The 16,363-nt window shown below is 40.5% G+C and overlaps 1 protein-coding gene across 7 annotated transcripts in view; it reads left to right on the top strand.

Annotated features, from left to right (window-relative positions):
- The first annotated feature begins 1,097 nt into the window (after nucleotides 1–1,097).
- The window catches only part of Hecw1 (HECT, C2 and WW domain containing E3 ubiquitin protein ligase 1), a 256,017-nt gene continuing 240,751 nt past the window's right edge, over nucleotides 1,098–16,363 (top strand). For 4 of the 7 annotated variants that reach the window (XM_041630717.1, XM_041630722.1, XM_041630720.1 and 1 more), the window contains exon 1: nucleotides 1,098–1,474. In XM_041630717.1, coding sequence (XP_041486651.1) covers nucleotides 1,445–1,474 — 30 coding nt within the window. In that variant the 5' untranslated portion in view covers nucleotides 1,098–1,444. Of the gene's footprint in view, nucleotides 1,475–2,341; nucleotides 2,872–4,447; nucleotides 4,466–16,363 lie in introns of those variants that run through there. The other 3 variants (XM_041630718.1, XM_041630721.1, XM_041630719.1) reach the window with 2 other exon arrangements.

A 16,363-nucleotide genomic window follows, 5' to 3' on the forward strand; every position in this document is an offset into this window, starting at 1 on the left:
GTGTGGCTTCTAAATAGGGTTTGAAAAAATGGTCAGCCTTGAACTCATCTAGTGGGAAAGATTGCAGTCCTGCCAGACAAAGAGAATTATCTATTGAGAACGGGCAGAGCACCTAAAGAGAACAGATAGGAGGGAAGGGAGGTGCTCCCAGGAGAAGGGGAGGATGGTAAGGGTGCCTTCACTTGGTCCTGATTTACTCTTCTGGAAAGTTCCTACTGTTAGAGTGTAATCGGTGACAAGAGACCGGTCAATGAAAAAAAGGCCATCACCGAGAAGCCAGCCACCTTGTTATAAATGGGTTGGAGATGTGTGTGGTCAGCTCTTCAGTAAAAGTTATAGAGATAGAGGTCTTGCAGGGGCGAGAGAGAGAAAAAAAGATACTTTGAAGGATGTGAAAACTGGGGTGCCTAGGGGATGCTGGGCTTGAAAATGGGAATAAATAAATAAACATTGTGAAGAGCATAAAATCATGGATTTTGGGCGATTATGGGCTCAGACTTAGCACTTTATGTGAACACATGCAAGCCCAAAGTAGACCAAATGCTCCTGAATTCGTTTATGTAGAGAAGTTGGCAATCAGTGACCAGCATTTCACTTTCTTTTGTATCTTGGTTGACTGGTTAAAGAAAGGTTTAAATTTTTCCTCCTTCCGGCTTTAGTATTGACAACGTGCACAATTTAATACTGAGCATGTTTGGAAAGCTAAGCTTGCCAACAATAGATACCCGGGGCGATTTTCAACCTTTGTGTTTGTGATAACAATGTTGTTTAGGGTATTTGTGAAAATACTGGAGGATGCTCTGAAATAAATCTGTGAGCTGGACGAGAACGGTGTTTAAAATTGAGGTAAGAACACCTGTCACGGTGTACCTACCTAGGTTTGTACTGCACCGGTTCAGAACACACCATTTGCATACGCACAAAGGGACTGATGAGCCGTGGCTGGTGCAGGGTAAGCTCCAAGCGCGTGCTGGGTGTTGGAAGGATGGGGCCGGTGGTAACAAGAATCAATATATATTTACTATGGGGGCGAGGAGGAGGTGCGTGAAGCTCCAGGGCGGAGCAGAGCTACAGAGAACAAGCCTGGCTCCTGGTTGGTTCTGAAGTCTGGTTCCCACAGAGCAGCAGGCAGGAAGGGAGGGGATGCAGGAGGCAGACTAAAGCAATAAAGTGTGCTGCGTTGCCACACACCGGGAGTCCTTGCCTGAGTCGCAACACCACACGCCTCTGACCCAGAAGCTCCCCCCACCCCTTCCTGGTTCGCACAGGTTTACCAGCCGCGAGCTGCTCCGGAGGCTCTGACAGCTACCGGCACTGGATTCCAGGCAGGCAGAGCAAGCCGAAAGACGCTGATCGCCCAGGACTCGCAAACCAGGTCCCTAATGCTTGGCACCTATGCAAGCCACGTGCAACCCCCAGTTCTAACCCGCGTGCTGACCGGAGCATGATCTGTGTCCAGTCGGAGGCTGCCAAGGTAAGCAGACACTACGCTCAAACCACCGCTTCCCCTTCCCCCTTTCTCGGGAGGCTTCCTTACCCCCGTGAAGCCCCTGCAGCGCCCTCCCTCCTACAGCTAGGATCCACCCTTTTACCCACCCTCTCTTTACTCCCGCGAGGTTCAATTGTTGGCTTGGGGTGGGTCGCCGCCCAGGCTGGGATGGCATCCCAAAGCTTGGATACAGCAGGCTGAGCGGGCCCTCGTGAGGGCCCCGGAGAGAAACAAAGAAGCCCCCAAACGGGTTCGCAGCGCCTCCTCCGCCCCTGGGCGCCCTCCCAGTGGCTAGGAGATGCCAGGGGAGGGGGCGGAGAGACCTACGTAATCCCCTTTCCCAGCCCACACCCACTCCTTATGAACCAACGCTTGGGATGGGCTTTTAGACAATTGTATCCCGTGGTCTCCGCTCAAACTCTCTTGAGCTTACTCAAGGGCTCCTGCAGCCGGTGGCCAGGTGCAGTCCCCTGGGTGGTGACTGGCTGGGAAGATGCGCGGTGTGGGTGTTCCCCAGGCGACTCCCTATCCCTGGCTGGCTGTGCCTCTCAGCTGGGCCTGCCGCCTGAATTTCAGCGAGAGCAGCTGGTCATTTCTCCCACCCTACTGCTACCTGCACATAGGTGGGAAGAGGGGCGGGGGTGGGGGGTAGGCAGAGGCGCTGGGAAAACCGCATCCGGTCCTTTTTTTTTTTTTTTTTTTGGCTGGAGATCCGACACATTCTCCATAGTTTACCAGGCCATGACAATGCAGCAAAATCCTAGAGCTCAAAGTAGCCCTCCATCCTCCCTCTCAGGGCTTTCTGACAGCCCCGAAGCCTCAATTTCCCAGGCTCTGAACTAATCTGGGGAACGTGGATGTGTGGTCTGTTCATCTTGTGCACAGAGGCTGGGCAGGGTAACTTCTCTGCCAAATTCAGCGCATGGGGGTGGGGGGAGAGCTGGCAGGGACACAGGCTGCAGAGATGCCCCAGCTTGCTGTGGTTCCGGGCACAGCTAGCCTCAGTCTGCATTGAGCTAACAGCAGATAGCATGCGGGGATTTTTTCCTAGCTGCTGAAGCTATTTTTTGACGTTGCTGTAGTTTGGGGCTACTTCTGGGATCTGCAGTGGTGCGAGTCTCCCTTGTTTTCCTTCTTTCTTTGAAAAGATAACTATGCTGTATTCAGCAGAAGTGGATGTAGGAAGAAGAGCATAGTTCAAAGATAAGGGGTGGCTTCTTTTTTCTCTGGAATTTAAAAAGGCCATTTAGGAGGGTAGGTACCCTACCTGAAAAAGCCACCTTTTAAAAGACCCCGGCGGTGTGGTGTTCCAAGGCTTCTCAAGCAGGTGGCCAGATCTGCATTTCTCCAAAGTGGGACTCCGTCCGGCTGTGGCTATCACGGTAATTCACTCTAGCTTGGGGATTCATTTTGAAAATGTGTTTTCCACTAAGAAGGGATTATCGTCTACGTGCCTACCCTAATAAGAATGTGTGTGTGTGTGTGTGTGTGTGTGTGTGTAGGTTGTGGCAGAATCCCCTGTTGCCTGAGTCCCCTGCTTGCTACCTCCTCTCGAATGTGTCACTGGTGAAATGAAGAACTATTTTAATTCCTAGACCAACAGGCAAGTTGAGGTCTGGAGTATTTCCTTTAATAAGCCACGTTCTGACAGACCCACAACCAGGATCCCAGTCCAGTGCAGTCTCTTCTTGTGGGGGATGGGTTTTCATTAAGACAATTGCCTAAATTTATTCAGATTGTGACATTATTGACATGGTTCAGGAGGCCACATCCTGAGTCGGAACAGCTTACCATGCGGAAGATCAGGCAGAAGGTCTGCAGGGGCTGTTATTTGTGGATATAGCATCATTCGGAGGCTCATCCCTTTCACACTTTGGCTTTCAGGGGTGGGCCTATTGATGCTCTGCCGCCCATGGTTTAGATAGGACGATTAATGAAGAGACGCTTACAGGGAAAATATAATCATTAGAAGAAAACTCTTAGTTTCATTCCGTAAGTGCAAAGTGAGTTTGTCCAGTTAATTCTACAGTTCCCTCTAGTTCCAGCGCTCTTTGATAAGTGATCAAGGGCACAAGAAAGTTACCCAGCTAGGAAAGACAAATAGTTATAGCCCAAATAACGGGAGCAAACTTGTAGTGAGGAGCTGCTTATGGATTTGTTACAAACCTTATTTTTACACCTTAAAAACTGAACTCCAGTGTCTGCACTTTTTCCATAAATTAAATTAATTAATGAGTTAAAACAGAGCCATTTTGGTCCACTAGAGAAAGAGGTTTCACAGGGGAGTGGAGCTGGGGAACAGGGAAGAATGTTGAGTGTGTTGTGTAACACGTTCTCTCACTTTAAGATTTAATCATGCATTACAACCTCATGTTTGATAACCGAGAATTAACTTTCCAACCACTGATTTCTGTTGGCTTGTTTCTAATGAAAGAGTGTAGACACGTGCTTTGTCCTGCGCAGTAATTGGTAATAGCACCGGGTTTACTTTCTCTGGTAGGACTTGGTATTGTTCATAATACACGCCAACATTTGCTGCTGTTTTGATAAAGGGTGAGGCAAATAAAGTGTTTTCATTTGTGTCGGTCATTATGAAAACTTAGACACGGTAAGGCATTCAACCATTGACTTAACTACACAGAATACCACATTTGAGCACTAATTTCCTTAAGAGTTACAATCAAAATAGCATCCTGGAGGAACGGTACCTGCCAGGCATAGTTGACCGTTTGCCCATAGCCATTTCATCCACACAGCTGAGTTAGCACTGATCATGCTGCGGGTATCTGAGCTGTGAAGGTACCACAGCCTCCTGGCTTACATGTTCCTCTGAGCTTCTTCAAAACAAGGGCACTGTCAGCTAGCCACTCATCTCTGCAGCACCTCGTGCTTTGCCTGGTCCGTGATCTGTAGTGAGGAACGTTTACTGAATGGATTTCAGGTCATGGAGATGCTCTGTAATGGTATAGGCAAGAGGTAGGTGGGTATTTTCTGCTTCATGAGTCAGTTGGAAGAATCGGAGAGGTTATGTAAGACGCTTAATGGAAATGGTAAGCAAGGACTCAAATCCAGGCCTTTCGGCAGATGCCTCCCAGGGAGGCTTTACTCGTCTCAAGAGAACAAGCAAAACTATGTGGAGAGGACATTAAAATGCTGTAGGGTTGAGTTATTTAATGCTTTTACTTGAATGATCCGTATTTGTCTGTTTTGACAAAAATTTATCTGGCCACTGCTTTTGTTCTGTCTCAGCTTTGAAAGAAAACTGTTTGGCCCAAGTTCTCTGTCCTCTAACTTGTAGGTAAGCAGAACCAGGAACTGCTGCTGCTGCTTCCTCAAGTGTAGAGTCTACTTGAGTGCTCGCAATGATGCCTGCTGTGTCTAGGAAAAGACCTGACCCATATCTGTGCAAATCACATTTAACCACCATACACTGTATTTCTGAAATGACCTAGCAGTTAGAGGCAAACATATTTCCTGGGCTAGCTTCCTTAGACTTCTTACAGGCAGATTCTGGAATGGACAGGTGTGACGTTTAGACATTGAGGCTTCCCTCTTCTTTCTACCAGGGCAAACCACCTTAAGAAGCCAAGAGACCCAGTCCTCTGTGCCCTTCCTGCACTGCATCTCTGAGTAGCTTCTTTCAAGTCATTTGTCCCCTCTGTGACTTACTTTCTTCTTTAAAAGTAGGAAGTTTAACCAGACAGTGCTACAGGTCACTTTGAGACCATGATTCTGTTTGTTTATATTTGTTTTACTCCACTGAGCAACTTGGAGGGTGAAAAGCAATAGATAATCCAATTATCATTTTAAATGTATGTGTCTTATTTATGTGTACAGTAACTTAAGGACACTTGGGTGCAATGCAAATTTTCCAGTAATCTTATTGAGCTTTCTGTTAATCCTATTCTCTGTGAATATTCATAGTGATTCTTTTCTGATTTTAAAATTAAATGCATTGTGTTAGAGAAGGGAGATCCCTGGTGTTTGTTGTTTCTAGAGTGCGGCATTGAAAAGATGTGCAGTTTGGGAATGTTTAGAATTTCAGGATCTGACAGACAAGCCTCTGTTTTTGTCATCATCAAGGGTGATTTCTGAGTAATCTGTGGTCAGTGTTCCCCGAGATTCACCTGACACGTTCCCTTTTCGGTTTCTCTAATTTTCCCCATCTTGAAAACATGCATGAGGGTTAACAATACCACCCAGGAATGGGCTACACCAAGCGGTGAGTCAGAGTCCCATGACTTCCTACTTGCCTTGCCCACTTCTGTTCTATGAGGTTTACTTGTAAGCATCACTTTTCCAGACTAGGCTGCTGTGCACACAGTGGAAAGACTGTTGGAGTCTTCAAGGATGTGCTAGCATTCTTGTGTTTCCACAGGCTTTCAACTTCACCTGATGGATAAATTCCAGGCATGCGTGTCTTAAAGCCTCTTTTAGATATTTTAGAAAACAGAACAGCATATTGATGATTTTATAGATCCTGTTCCATAATGCACATCCATGGGGCTATTAGTAAGTGGCTATCGCATAGGCACTGGAGGGGAAAATGACAAGCGATCAGTGTAAGAGGATGATAAAGCCATGGTTATTGATGAAATGCTTTAATGACCTCTTGACTTCCAGGTCACTGAATTCCTATGGCAACAATATGTATTCAATCTGAGCATTGTAGGACCAGAAGCCATACTTTCCTTGATTTATCCACCCAAAGTTGGATGCACATGAAGGACAGAAAAATAAAAATATAGTGTGCAGATGGGCTCTGCTGGTGTTATCTATTCGCATGTGATATTTTTGGATGAATACAGTGGATGAAACTTAAGCCTGCAGGGAGGGGAGGGAGGGGTGAGCCAGAGGAGGACACCATCTGTGCCCATGATGATGAATACCATCATAGAGGCTTCGTTTGGGGTCTCTTTTATGTATTTAGTGGAACAGATTTTTCATTTCACACTTTCTAGATATATTTGTATTGCACAGATGTCAGGGAAATATCATGTGTGTGAAAGGGGGAAAAAGAGGACCAAAATTTACTTCTATGACCAGGGATTATAATTCAATCACTTTGTCCTTAACACCTGTTTAAGTTATAAGAATGTTGCCTGTTTTTCTCTTTGAGGTTTAAGTCAGAGAAGTTTAAGAAACAGAAATCTTTGTCACATACTTTATTAAAAGGGATATAGATACAGATTAAGCAGTAAAAAAAAAAGATGGAGAAATGAAATAGAACACCATGCTTTGGGTAGATGAAACCAATCAGTGCTGAACTCATCATCTTCCTTCCCAGAAGGCCTTGGGACATGACATCAAGATGTGGAGGGACGCTAGAGCTGGATTGACAAGAGTGCTTGCCTAGCATGATCCTAGCAGGAGGCCCTGGGTTCCAGCTCATCATTGCATAAGCCAGGAGCGGTGACACAAAAACCCACAATCTTAGTACTTGGAAGCTGCAGCAGACTCTCTTTTGAGCCACCAACCAGATCTCAGATGATGGCACAGAGACTTAATATTAGTTATGATTGCTTGGCCTTATCTTATGCTTGTTCCACTAGTTCTTATAACTTAATCTGTTTCTCTTCATCTGCGTTTTGCTTGGTGCTTTTTGCCTTTTTTTCATTCTGCATGTCCTGTTTTTACTGCTTGTTCTGTGTCTAGCGGGCTGGCAGTTGACTGGCCCCAGGCATTCCCCTCTCTTTCTCCCCCATTCTCTCCTCTCTTCTTTTCTCTCTTCTCATCAGGGCCCACATATCCCTCTACTGCCTAGTTATTGGCCGTTCAGCAGGCAGACAAGCTGAAACAGCAACACTTCTTTACAGAATTAAACAAACACAGCATAACCAGGCACACACCTTTACAGAGTTAAAATAATAATTCACAGCAGGAGGTGGGAGGTAGAACTGGAGGATTAAAAGTCAGCCTTGGCTACATAGGGAGTTCCAGCCAACCTAGGCTACATGAAAACCTGTCTCAGAACCAAAAGGAAAACACAGCACGAAGTCACTGCAGCATGCGATCAGTGGGTTACTATCCTCCACAGGACTTCCATTACGCTTTACTATATTCAGATTTCCTTTTACCCCGGTGAACAAGACCTTCTAGAGAGAAACTGAGTCCACAAAGGCTGGTTGACTGATCAGTACTTCAATGATGTGGAGAAGGTGGAATGTTTCAGGTCCAGAGCCTGTTTCAAGATTACCTTAGGAACTCTAGCCCACTAAAGCTAAACACATAAAGGGGGTGCACGAGTCAAATAATCCCAAGGTGACTCAGAAAAGAGTATTCTAAAGTTTTTTTTCTTTATTAAAGGGGAAAACTCACAGAACAGCAATGGGCGTCCAACCTCAAGGTGTAGAATGTGGGAAGAAGAGACGGTAGAGCTGGGCAGGCCAATGGCTTTCACTGGGTACCTAAAAGTCATGCCCCAAACTGGTCCAGCCTCCAAAAGGCCATTGGCTGAAGGAGGTTCCCCATCAGCCCAATAATCAGCCATGCCTTGCCTGCCTCTGTGTTGTACCTGACATCCTGTGACTACTAGATAAAACCAGAGTTAATATCCAGTGACTAACAGATAAAAATCTTTTGGGATGTATTCACTTAACAAAGGCCTGCTTTCCCTCAATCAAAGGGCTAAGACTGTTGTCAGACATCATCTGAGATCTACAGCTGAGGTTCTTCCATTTGGCTGTAACCTTCCTCTCTGATGTTTCCACCAATGGATTTGAAAAATGTCTTGATTTACGGCTTTCTTTGTCCTGTCACTATAAAAACTTGATGAAACTATTTCATGTTGAAAAAGAAATCGGGGGTAACCCAAATATGAGTTCCTTGACAATGGTCACTCACATTTGGCTCCAAATTAAACTCTTACTCTATGTGAGGTGAGAGCTGCACTTTTGCCCGGACAGTTATTGTACCCAGTGTGGGACTCTGGGGTGATAATCCACTTCACACAATAGGTGTACCTGGGTAGAAGCAAGGCACTGACAATGACCCATTCAGTCCAAGCCACTTGGAGTTATTTCCTCAGGTGGGTTGTTGGTGATTTCTCTCCAGAGCTTTCTCAAACCTCCCTTGGATTGATTGATGGTCCATTTGTTTATTCTGAGCTGGTTGTTTAAAGATCCTATTTGATAGATGCCTTTCTTATTTAGGTTTGCTTTCAAAGTGTAAGGTATCTTATTTTGTTTGTTTGTTTACTTTAGAAGCATTTTTGTCTAGACATTTGGTATGCTTTTTTTGTTGTTTGTTTGTTTGCTTGCTTGCTTCTTGCTTTCAAATCTCCAAAGGCATTCTGGAGTCTGACGGGCTTGTCAGCTTTTGTTCCATTTTAAACCTTTGAAGGTATTTTGGTTTCTGGTTTGTTTTGGTTTGATTTTCTTTGCTTTTGGAGTGATTTGCTACATTCTCCCTTTATCTCCCGAACTCTTCAAGTACCCAATTCTGCGCTTTTTTGGTGACTTCTTTTGCTGACTGCACACTTTTGCTTGGGGAATTGCTGAGAGCCTAATCATAAAGTAACAGAAGGTTAGAGGCACTTGGTTCCTCCAACTCAACAGAGCTGTCTGTGTAAGGCCTCACGGGGAACCCCAACATGCCTCCTGCTCCTGGATCAGAAGGAACCTTATTACTTGCCTGGAAACATATAAGTTTTCATAACCCTTGTCTTTGAGCACATTCATGATTTTATGAATGGGTAACCCCAAGACCCAGTGGAAGAGAATGGGGAGTGAATGGCAAGAGTGTCCATAGTCAAAGCAGCACATAAGCCTGATCCCTAGTCAATACTTAGAGGCTTGCAAACTTTATACTCAGGAGAAAAGGGGGAAAGCAGATGGAGAGGGAGGGGAGCAGTGGCGAACAAGGTTTCCAGAAAGGAGGAAGTGTTTAGAGGGAAACTACCATCTGGGACCCCAGGCAGTTTTCTGTGTGACAGTTACAAACTTTCAACTCACAAGTTTTTGGAGAAATGGGGAGGTCTTTATGTCCTCTGCGTCTTTGCTTTCCTGCCTGTCTCCTCTGCATTCTGTAAAGAGAGCATAGACAAGGAAGCCCTGCTGCTGCTTTCCCTCGAATGTGCTGAAGAAGAGGCTGACTTCTGTAACTTTTAAGGTCAAAATAGATAAATTTAAACTCTTTTTTCATTTTATGGGAGATTTTTTTAAAAGGCAGAACCTGGAAAGATGGCTCAGGGGCTAAGGGCCTTGGTGGATCTTCCACAGGACCCGAGTTTAGTTCCCAGCACCCACTTCGTGGCTCAGAAGCAGCTGTACCTCTAGTTTCAGGCGATTTGATGCCCTCTTCTGGCCTCCGTGGGCATTGCATTTATGTGGAGGCATAAGTGCAAGCAAAGCACCTATACATGTAAAATAATAAAACAATTTAAAATGAATAAACTGTCCTCTTTCCAAACTAAGGTACACCTAGATTGCATGTAATTGTGTTATGTGTGTCTGTGATAACGGTTATCATGTGTTGTCTGCGTCAAAAGAAATTTTTTAAAACTGTGACCATATCAGTTTCTTTTAACTCGTTTTAATTGCGTGCTAAAACATTATTTTGGGCGTGCCTAATTAAAATGCACATGTGTATATTTTAAAATGTGAGTATTTTGGTAGTGTATTAAAAGGCCTGAGGAATATATGCCACTTCATAAACTTGTGTACTCGGAACATCTTAAAACTTTATGAAATAATACCTTTGGGTCTATCAATTGTTTCATAAGTCCCAAAGTATTTACTGTTAATATAAAACAATACTCACTAGAGTCAGAAGATAAATATTTTATTAAGCTAGTAAACTTAAAGATATATACATAGATTTTGATAAGACTTTCTTTCAAAAAGAGGAAATATGCCAATAATTTACTTCACAATTGAGTAATCATCATAGGTAACATAAAAATCATATAGTTCCTTTTCCAAATTTTCTTAATATTGAAATGTTAAATGTGAAGTTTTTATTAAAGTTAGACTACATATGAAATAATGGAAATGTGTGTTTACTAAAAATCTTTGTATTACATTACCTTTTCACAATGAGGATTACAGAAGGTAAAAATAATTCCTCAAAATAATAACATTAAAAAAATCTTGGTTTCTAAAAGTATATATTTATGATTGATTATATATGTATGCACTGTATACATGTATTTGTTTTATATCCTTAACATGGTACCAGATTTACTTGTATGTATGTAAGCGCTCATAGAAACTACAGTTATTAAATTGGCCCAGTTTTCTTTGTCTCCTTATAAAATTAAAATTTCAAGGAAAATAGTCCAACTCCAAGTGCCCCAATAAACTAAGGGTGACCACCTGTCCAGTATTCCAATTATTGAAGTACAATTCTGCTTCTTGTCCCAATTCTGATGCTATAACATGGTTTGTATTACTTGAGAATTTAAATTAACTTGAGGAGATAATTATTCCTGCTCCACAGTACAATTTTTCTATCGGATAATTGCCCTCCTTTGAAACAATAAACTCTTTGTTCCAATGACTAAGTGGTTGTTTTATCTCTGTGCTTTTAAATGTGCTTTGTATGTGTGTGTGCATATATATATATATATATAGATAGATAAAAGATATTTTATCACTATTGACTCTTTGAAAACAAACAAATGAATGAAAAAACTTTTCAGGGTTTATTTCTTAGCCAAACCTATGTAAGACACATCTCTAAACATTTTTCCCAATGATCATTTTTTAAAAAACCTGCTTCAAGGCTTGCAAGGTAATTTTTAAATTACAGATAATCTTAAAATCTTACATCATAATATTATAATTGGCACAATTATCCATCCCTGTATTTTTATTTTAAAAATAAAGATAGAATAGTTTAGGTACGATACTTGTTAAATGATTTATATTCTTATTACAAAGGTAAACAGGTGACTCAGAAAGTGTAAGGTAAAAATAATGTCAAGCATTTCATCCTACTTTAGATACCTCAATTTAAACTTAGTTTTTAAATTGACAAATCTTCCAAAAGAAACTCCATATTGAGGTACCTATATTTTTTAGATTCAATTTCTTATAACTGAAAAAACAAACTTTTTCCTATTAAAAGCATATATGCTATATTATATTTCTATTAAAATATATACACATACGTACACATATATAAACTAAGCACAGCCATTTTTATTACTATGAAGAGACAACTAATACAGCATGGTAAATGGCTTTATAAGACACTTATATGTAACAAACAAAGTAACTTTAGCTTGGTTTAGCCTTCCCAGGAATATCCAAAGATATGTTAGAATCTTCTTATCCAAATTATACAAAAGTCCCTACTAACAATAATAGTCAAGACAGCTAATACCTTCAGCACTGTTTCTTGATTAAATTGGTCCCTTAGGTGTCCTATTGTATGTTTAAATGGGACTCATACAATTAACGTCTGTATATTTCTAATCAAAGGAAATGGACAATATTACAATGACTCCTTCTGGGTTCCATCTCAATTTACAACCATTCAAATAAAAAATAAGATTCGGTTATGCCCACAAGGATTTAGATTCTGATTTTTAACCAGTCTAATTTTTTGCTTTTATCACTGTTATTATAATTTGGTTCATTAAAAAGACAATCCTGTCTCTTCATCTTGCTGCAAAAAAGGACAATCCTGTTAAAAAAGAGTTTTAAAAAATACTATATGTTATCTAATTTGTTCTATAATGTGACTTTCCACTTACCATTACAAAATAAGTCTGGTATAATACAAATATAATAAAACAGATCAAGTTAATATCCATAGGTAAGAGTTGCAATAATTTAAGTATTAAAGATACTACAAATCTTCCCCAGATTTATAGCTAGACACTTCACATCAGATTGTAACTGTAAGGTCCAAATAGACAAAATAAAAACTAAGTTTAAAAGTTAATTGATTTATTTAAAAATTCTAAATATAAATAAGATTGTTCATATGGCACAAATAATTGTAACTACAGGGGAAAATGTATAGTCAATCTAGTTTTTTATTAAAATATGTAAATTTTGGTTTTTTAAAATGTATGTTTCTTTCATCTGTTACCTTCAGACTAAACAGTGTCCTTGATTATTTTAAGTATAATAATTCTATTGTATGTCACATATAAATGTTATACTAGATAGAACAGATGAGAAAAAAAGCAAGTAAGACCTGGATCATTATGCTAATGGTTTTGATATAATCCAGAAGCTTTTTCCTTAGTGACTTTACCAGTTAGCTTCTCCTGGACTGCTGTCTTCCCTACTACTCAGCCTCGTCTATATCAGAGTCTAGAAATGTGTCTTCCTAATTACACTGGACATTATCTTAAACTATTTGAAAATACTATGTGTCTGCCCACCCCCCCCCTCCCAACACACACATAGCACAGAATGTGGTTGGTTCTGGAACTGGGAATGAGAACAATCAGTGCAAAGCTATGTCTACAAATGCCTGTTTAAGCTGTGTTGCAAAGGCTGATTAACCTATAGAACTTCAGTGGCTTGGAGAGGTTCGAATGTTCTTGGCCCAGTGCTTAATCCAGTTTATACAGAGCTTTCTTTAGTTCTCTGTATAACTACTCTTTGCTCACCTCTGTATTGAAGGGAGAAATGGGGAAAACAGAGTCAATACAGAAGAGATGGAGGAAGCAGGGGGCAAAAACACAAAGGATGTCTGAAGATACATAAGGAAGCATATTAATTTATCTAAAATCACATATAATGTATATAATCTATGTGTAAACATATGTAGTTTAAATAAAGTTATCACACTTGAGCTGACAATGCTCCCACCAATAGCCATGGAGTATCTATGGTGCAGTAAGACTTTTTCCTGGGAGATTCAACACACATGTCTACGTAGATCAGAAAAGGCGCCTACAACAGACCTAAGTACAGATACAACAAATTGTAACTTGGTGAACCGATGCATTTTATTGGGGTTATTTACAGGAACATAGGGGCAGCTGCATCATCAAAGTCCACCACCACATGGATGATGAAAATCCTGGGGCAAACTGCACAGCCTGAAGGCGACTCAATCGGCTGGCTATGCCCTTTCTAGTGGGCTCTGCTGGTCTTTGTTTCTTCTAGGCGACTTGTCTGGTCTCTGCTTCTTTCAGGCTGTAAGATCAGAATCAGTTGGCATCAAATTCAACTAGTTCCAATTTTAGCAGGAGATTTTATGGTCAATACTGTCTTCTTTAATAACAATGGTCAAGGGAAAAAATATGGAAGGGGCTGGGGCATGGGAAAATAATATAAAAAATACGTTGTAATGAATTCTCAAAAAATTAAAACATCAAAAAAACAACAAGAGTCAATAGCAAGCTAGAAAATTTTGTTTTGAAAAAAAACTTCATACAATATATTTTGATCATGTTTCCCCACACACCAATTACTCCTAGGTTCTCCCCAACTCCTTAGCCACCCAACTTTATATTCTTTTTCCCGTTTTCTTTTTAAAAAATACAAAACCCCCCAAGAAAAACAAACCAAAGACCAATAATACAAAGAAATCCTAAAACAAAGCAAATTGAAACAAAAAGTCCCCCAAAATCCCACTGAACTTATTTTGTGTTGACAAAAGCAATGTAAATTGTCCTGAAAGGTGATTGATATATCCAGGATACTCCATTGAAATAAACTGGGTTTCCCTTTGCCACTGGGTATCAACTGTGCTTAGCTTCATGACTAGGAGTGGAGACTGTATCAACTCCCCTCCTTCAGTGCTGGGATCCCATATAACTTGAATCTGTGCAGGCCTTGCTTATGCTGTCACAATATTGTGCATTCATATGTTCATCAGACCTGTTGTCTCTGGAAGACACTATTTCCACGGAGCCAGCCATCTGGGCTTCTATAATTCTTCCATTTTCTCTTCCACATAGACCCCTGAATCATGAGGGGTGGGGTTTGACGAAATCTCATTTAGGACTGAGACGCCAAAGCATAGTCCATCACTGTCAGCACATTGTCTAGTTTGTGGATCTCCACATTAATTCTGATATAGTCAAAAAGAAGCTTCTCTCATGTAGGTAGTGCGAGGGCCAGATCTGTGGGTGTAGGAATATGTTATTAGGAGTCATTTTGCTGTTACATTCATTTAACAGAATAACAATGATAGGTTTACACTAGACCCACAACCAATCTGGTCTTGGGATCTTAGCTACTTTAACAGTATCAGGTATGAGTTCCATCTCATGAAGTGGGCCTTAAATGCAAACAGAAAGTGGTTGGTTACTCCCATAACATGTATGCCACTATTGCACCCATGTGACACTTCTAGTTAGGCACCTGTTGAACTAACCCATATTCAATGATATGTGTTATTTTTATCAGTATATAGCACTATCTCTCAAAGGAACTTTGCAAATATTTTCCATCATTTTATTCAATGAACTAAAATGTCTCTTTGTTAAAAGCATATCTTTAGCCAGGCGGTGGTGGTGCACGCCTTTAATCCCAGCACTCGGGAGGCAGAGGCAGGCGGATCTCTGTGAGTTCGAGGCCAGCCTGGTCTACAAGAGCTAGTTCCAGGATGGGAACCAAAAGCTACGGAGAAACCCTGTCTCGAAAAATCAAAAAAAAAAAAAAAGCATATATTTAGATCATGATACGACATCTTTGGGGAAAATAGTGAAATCTAAACTTTTATCTTCTTTTTCCCAACAGAGGAAGAATATTAATATATATATATATATTATACTTTTTTGATGTATATAATAAATGTTATTACTGTTTCAAAAGATAAATTTGACCAAGGGATTCCTGGATCACAAATCAAAATAAGAATCATACATAGGCATATGTACATGTATCTTTAGACAAATACTACACAAATACACAAAGACCTGGGAAAGGGTCTATTTCTACAAAAACTTTAAATAGTGATTATTTAACAGGTAAGGGATATTTTTCTTTTTCACAAATAATATTTTGACTGTAATTGTTATTTTATGGCACGGTTTTCTCCCTAAGATTGCATATTCATTAGTTTTCCTTTGCTTACCATGGATTAGCCTAAGGATAGCCTAAATTTACATTATCTGTTTATTGTTACTTGAATAATTTTAAGATTTTTTTTAAAAGATTTTGAATACTATACTGAGCTATCTAGATTTTTGTTGCTGTTATTCCCCTTATCTGGATGTGAATACCCCTTTGATTTCCATTTTCACCACAGGAAAACACCTCCCTAACATGCTAAGTGTGACAATTCTATACCTTTATTGTATTTGCCAGGAATTTTATTACACATCTTTCTCTTTCTTTCCCTACTTCCCCTAATTAAAAACCCTGCTGGAACTTAGAAATATTTTCATCTTAAAAGTATTGTTTCCCAGTCTTCCTGTCAAGTAGATATAGTCATATGACAGACTAAATCTTAAGAGATATATTTGGGAATCAGTAGGTGGTGCTTCTGAAGGAGCTCTGTAAGGGAGCTGACTCATCTGGCAAGCTGTAGTAGCTCTTTACTCTTCCGCCATATTAGATATAGAATCTTACTGTGATGACTAGAATGTTAGGAGCCATTTGTAATCTGAGGAAGAGAGTCAAACACTAAAGACCAATGGCTAACATATAGTCTGGATTCTGAAGGTTGCCGTATTGGCCCAGATCTGTCTTAGAAGTGAAAGAAAAATAATTAACTGTCTTTTCTAAGCAAACACTGAGATTTTCCATGGTACATCAAAAGCCTTCTTAGATAACAAAGATATAAAGTATTTGTATGCAACAATTGTCTTTTTATCCATTTTTGCTTTGTGTTCTAAGCTTTTTATCTTATATCTCTGAGTTTATTTTCACTTCATTTTTTAAAAGTCTGGCTTTTTACTTATGATATGTTATTCAAGACACACAATTAAGTATAATTTATAAGATTTGAAAGGACTAT

Source organism: Microtus oregoni, unplaced genomic scaffold (assembly GCF_018167655.1).
Source record: "Microtus oregoni isolate MIOR12 unplaced genomic scaffold, Mior012 000035F_ref0000213, whole genome shotgun sequence".
Classification (NCBI taxonomy): Eukaryota; Metazoa; Chordata; class Mammalia; order Rodentia; family Cricetidae; genus Microtus; species Microtus oregoni.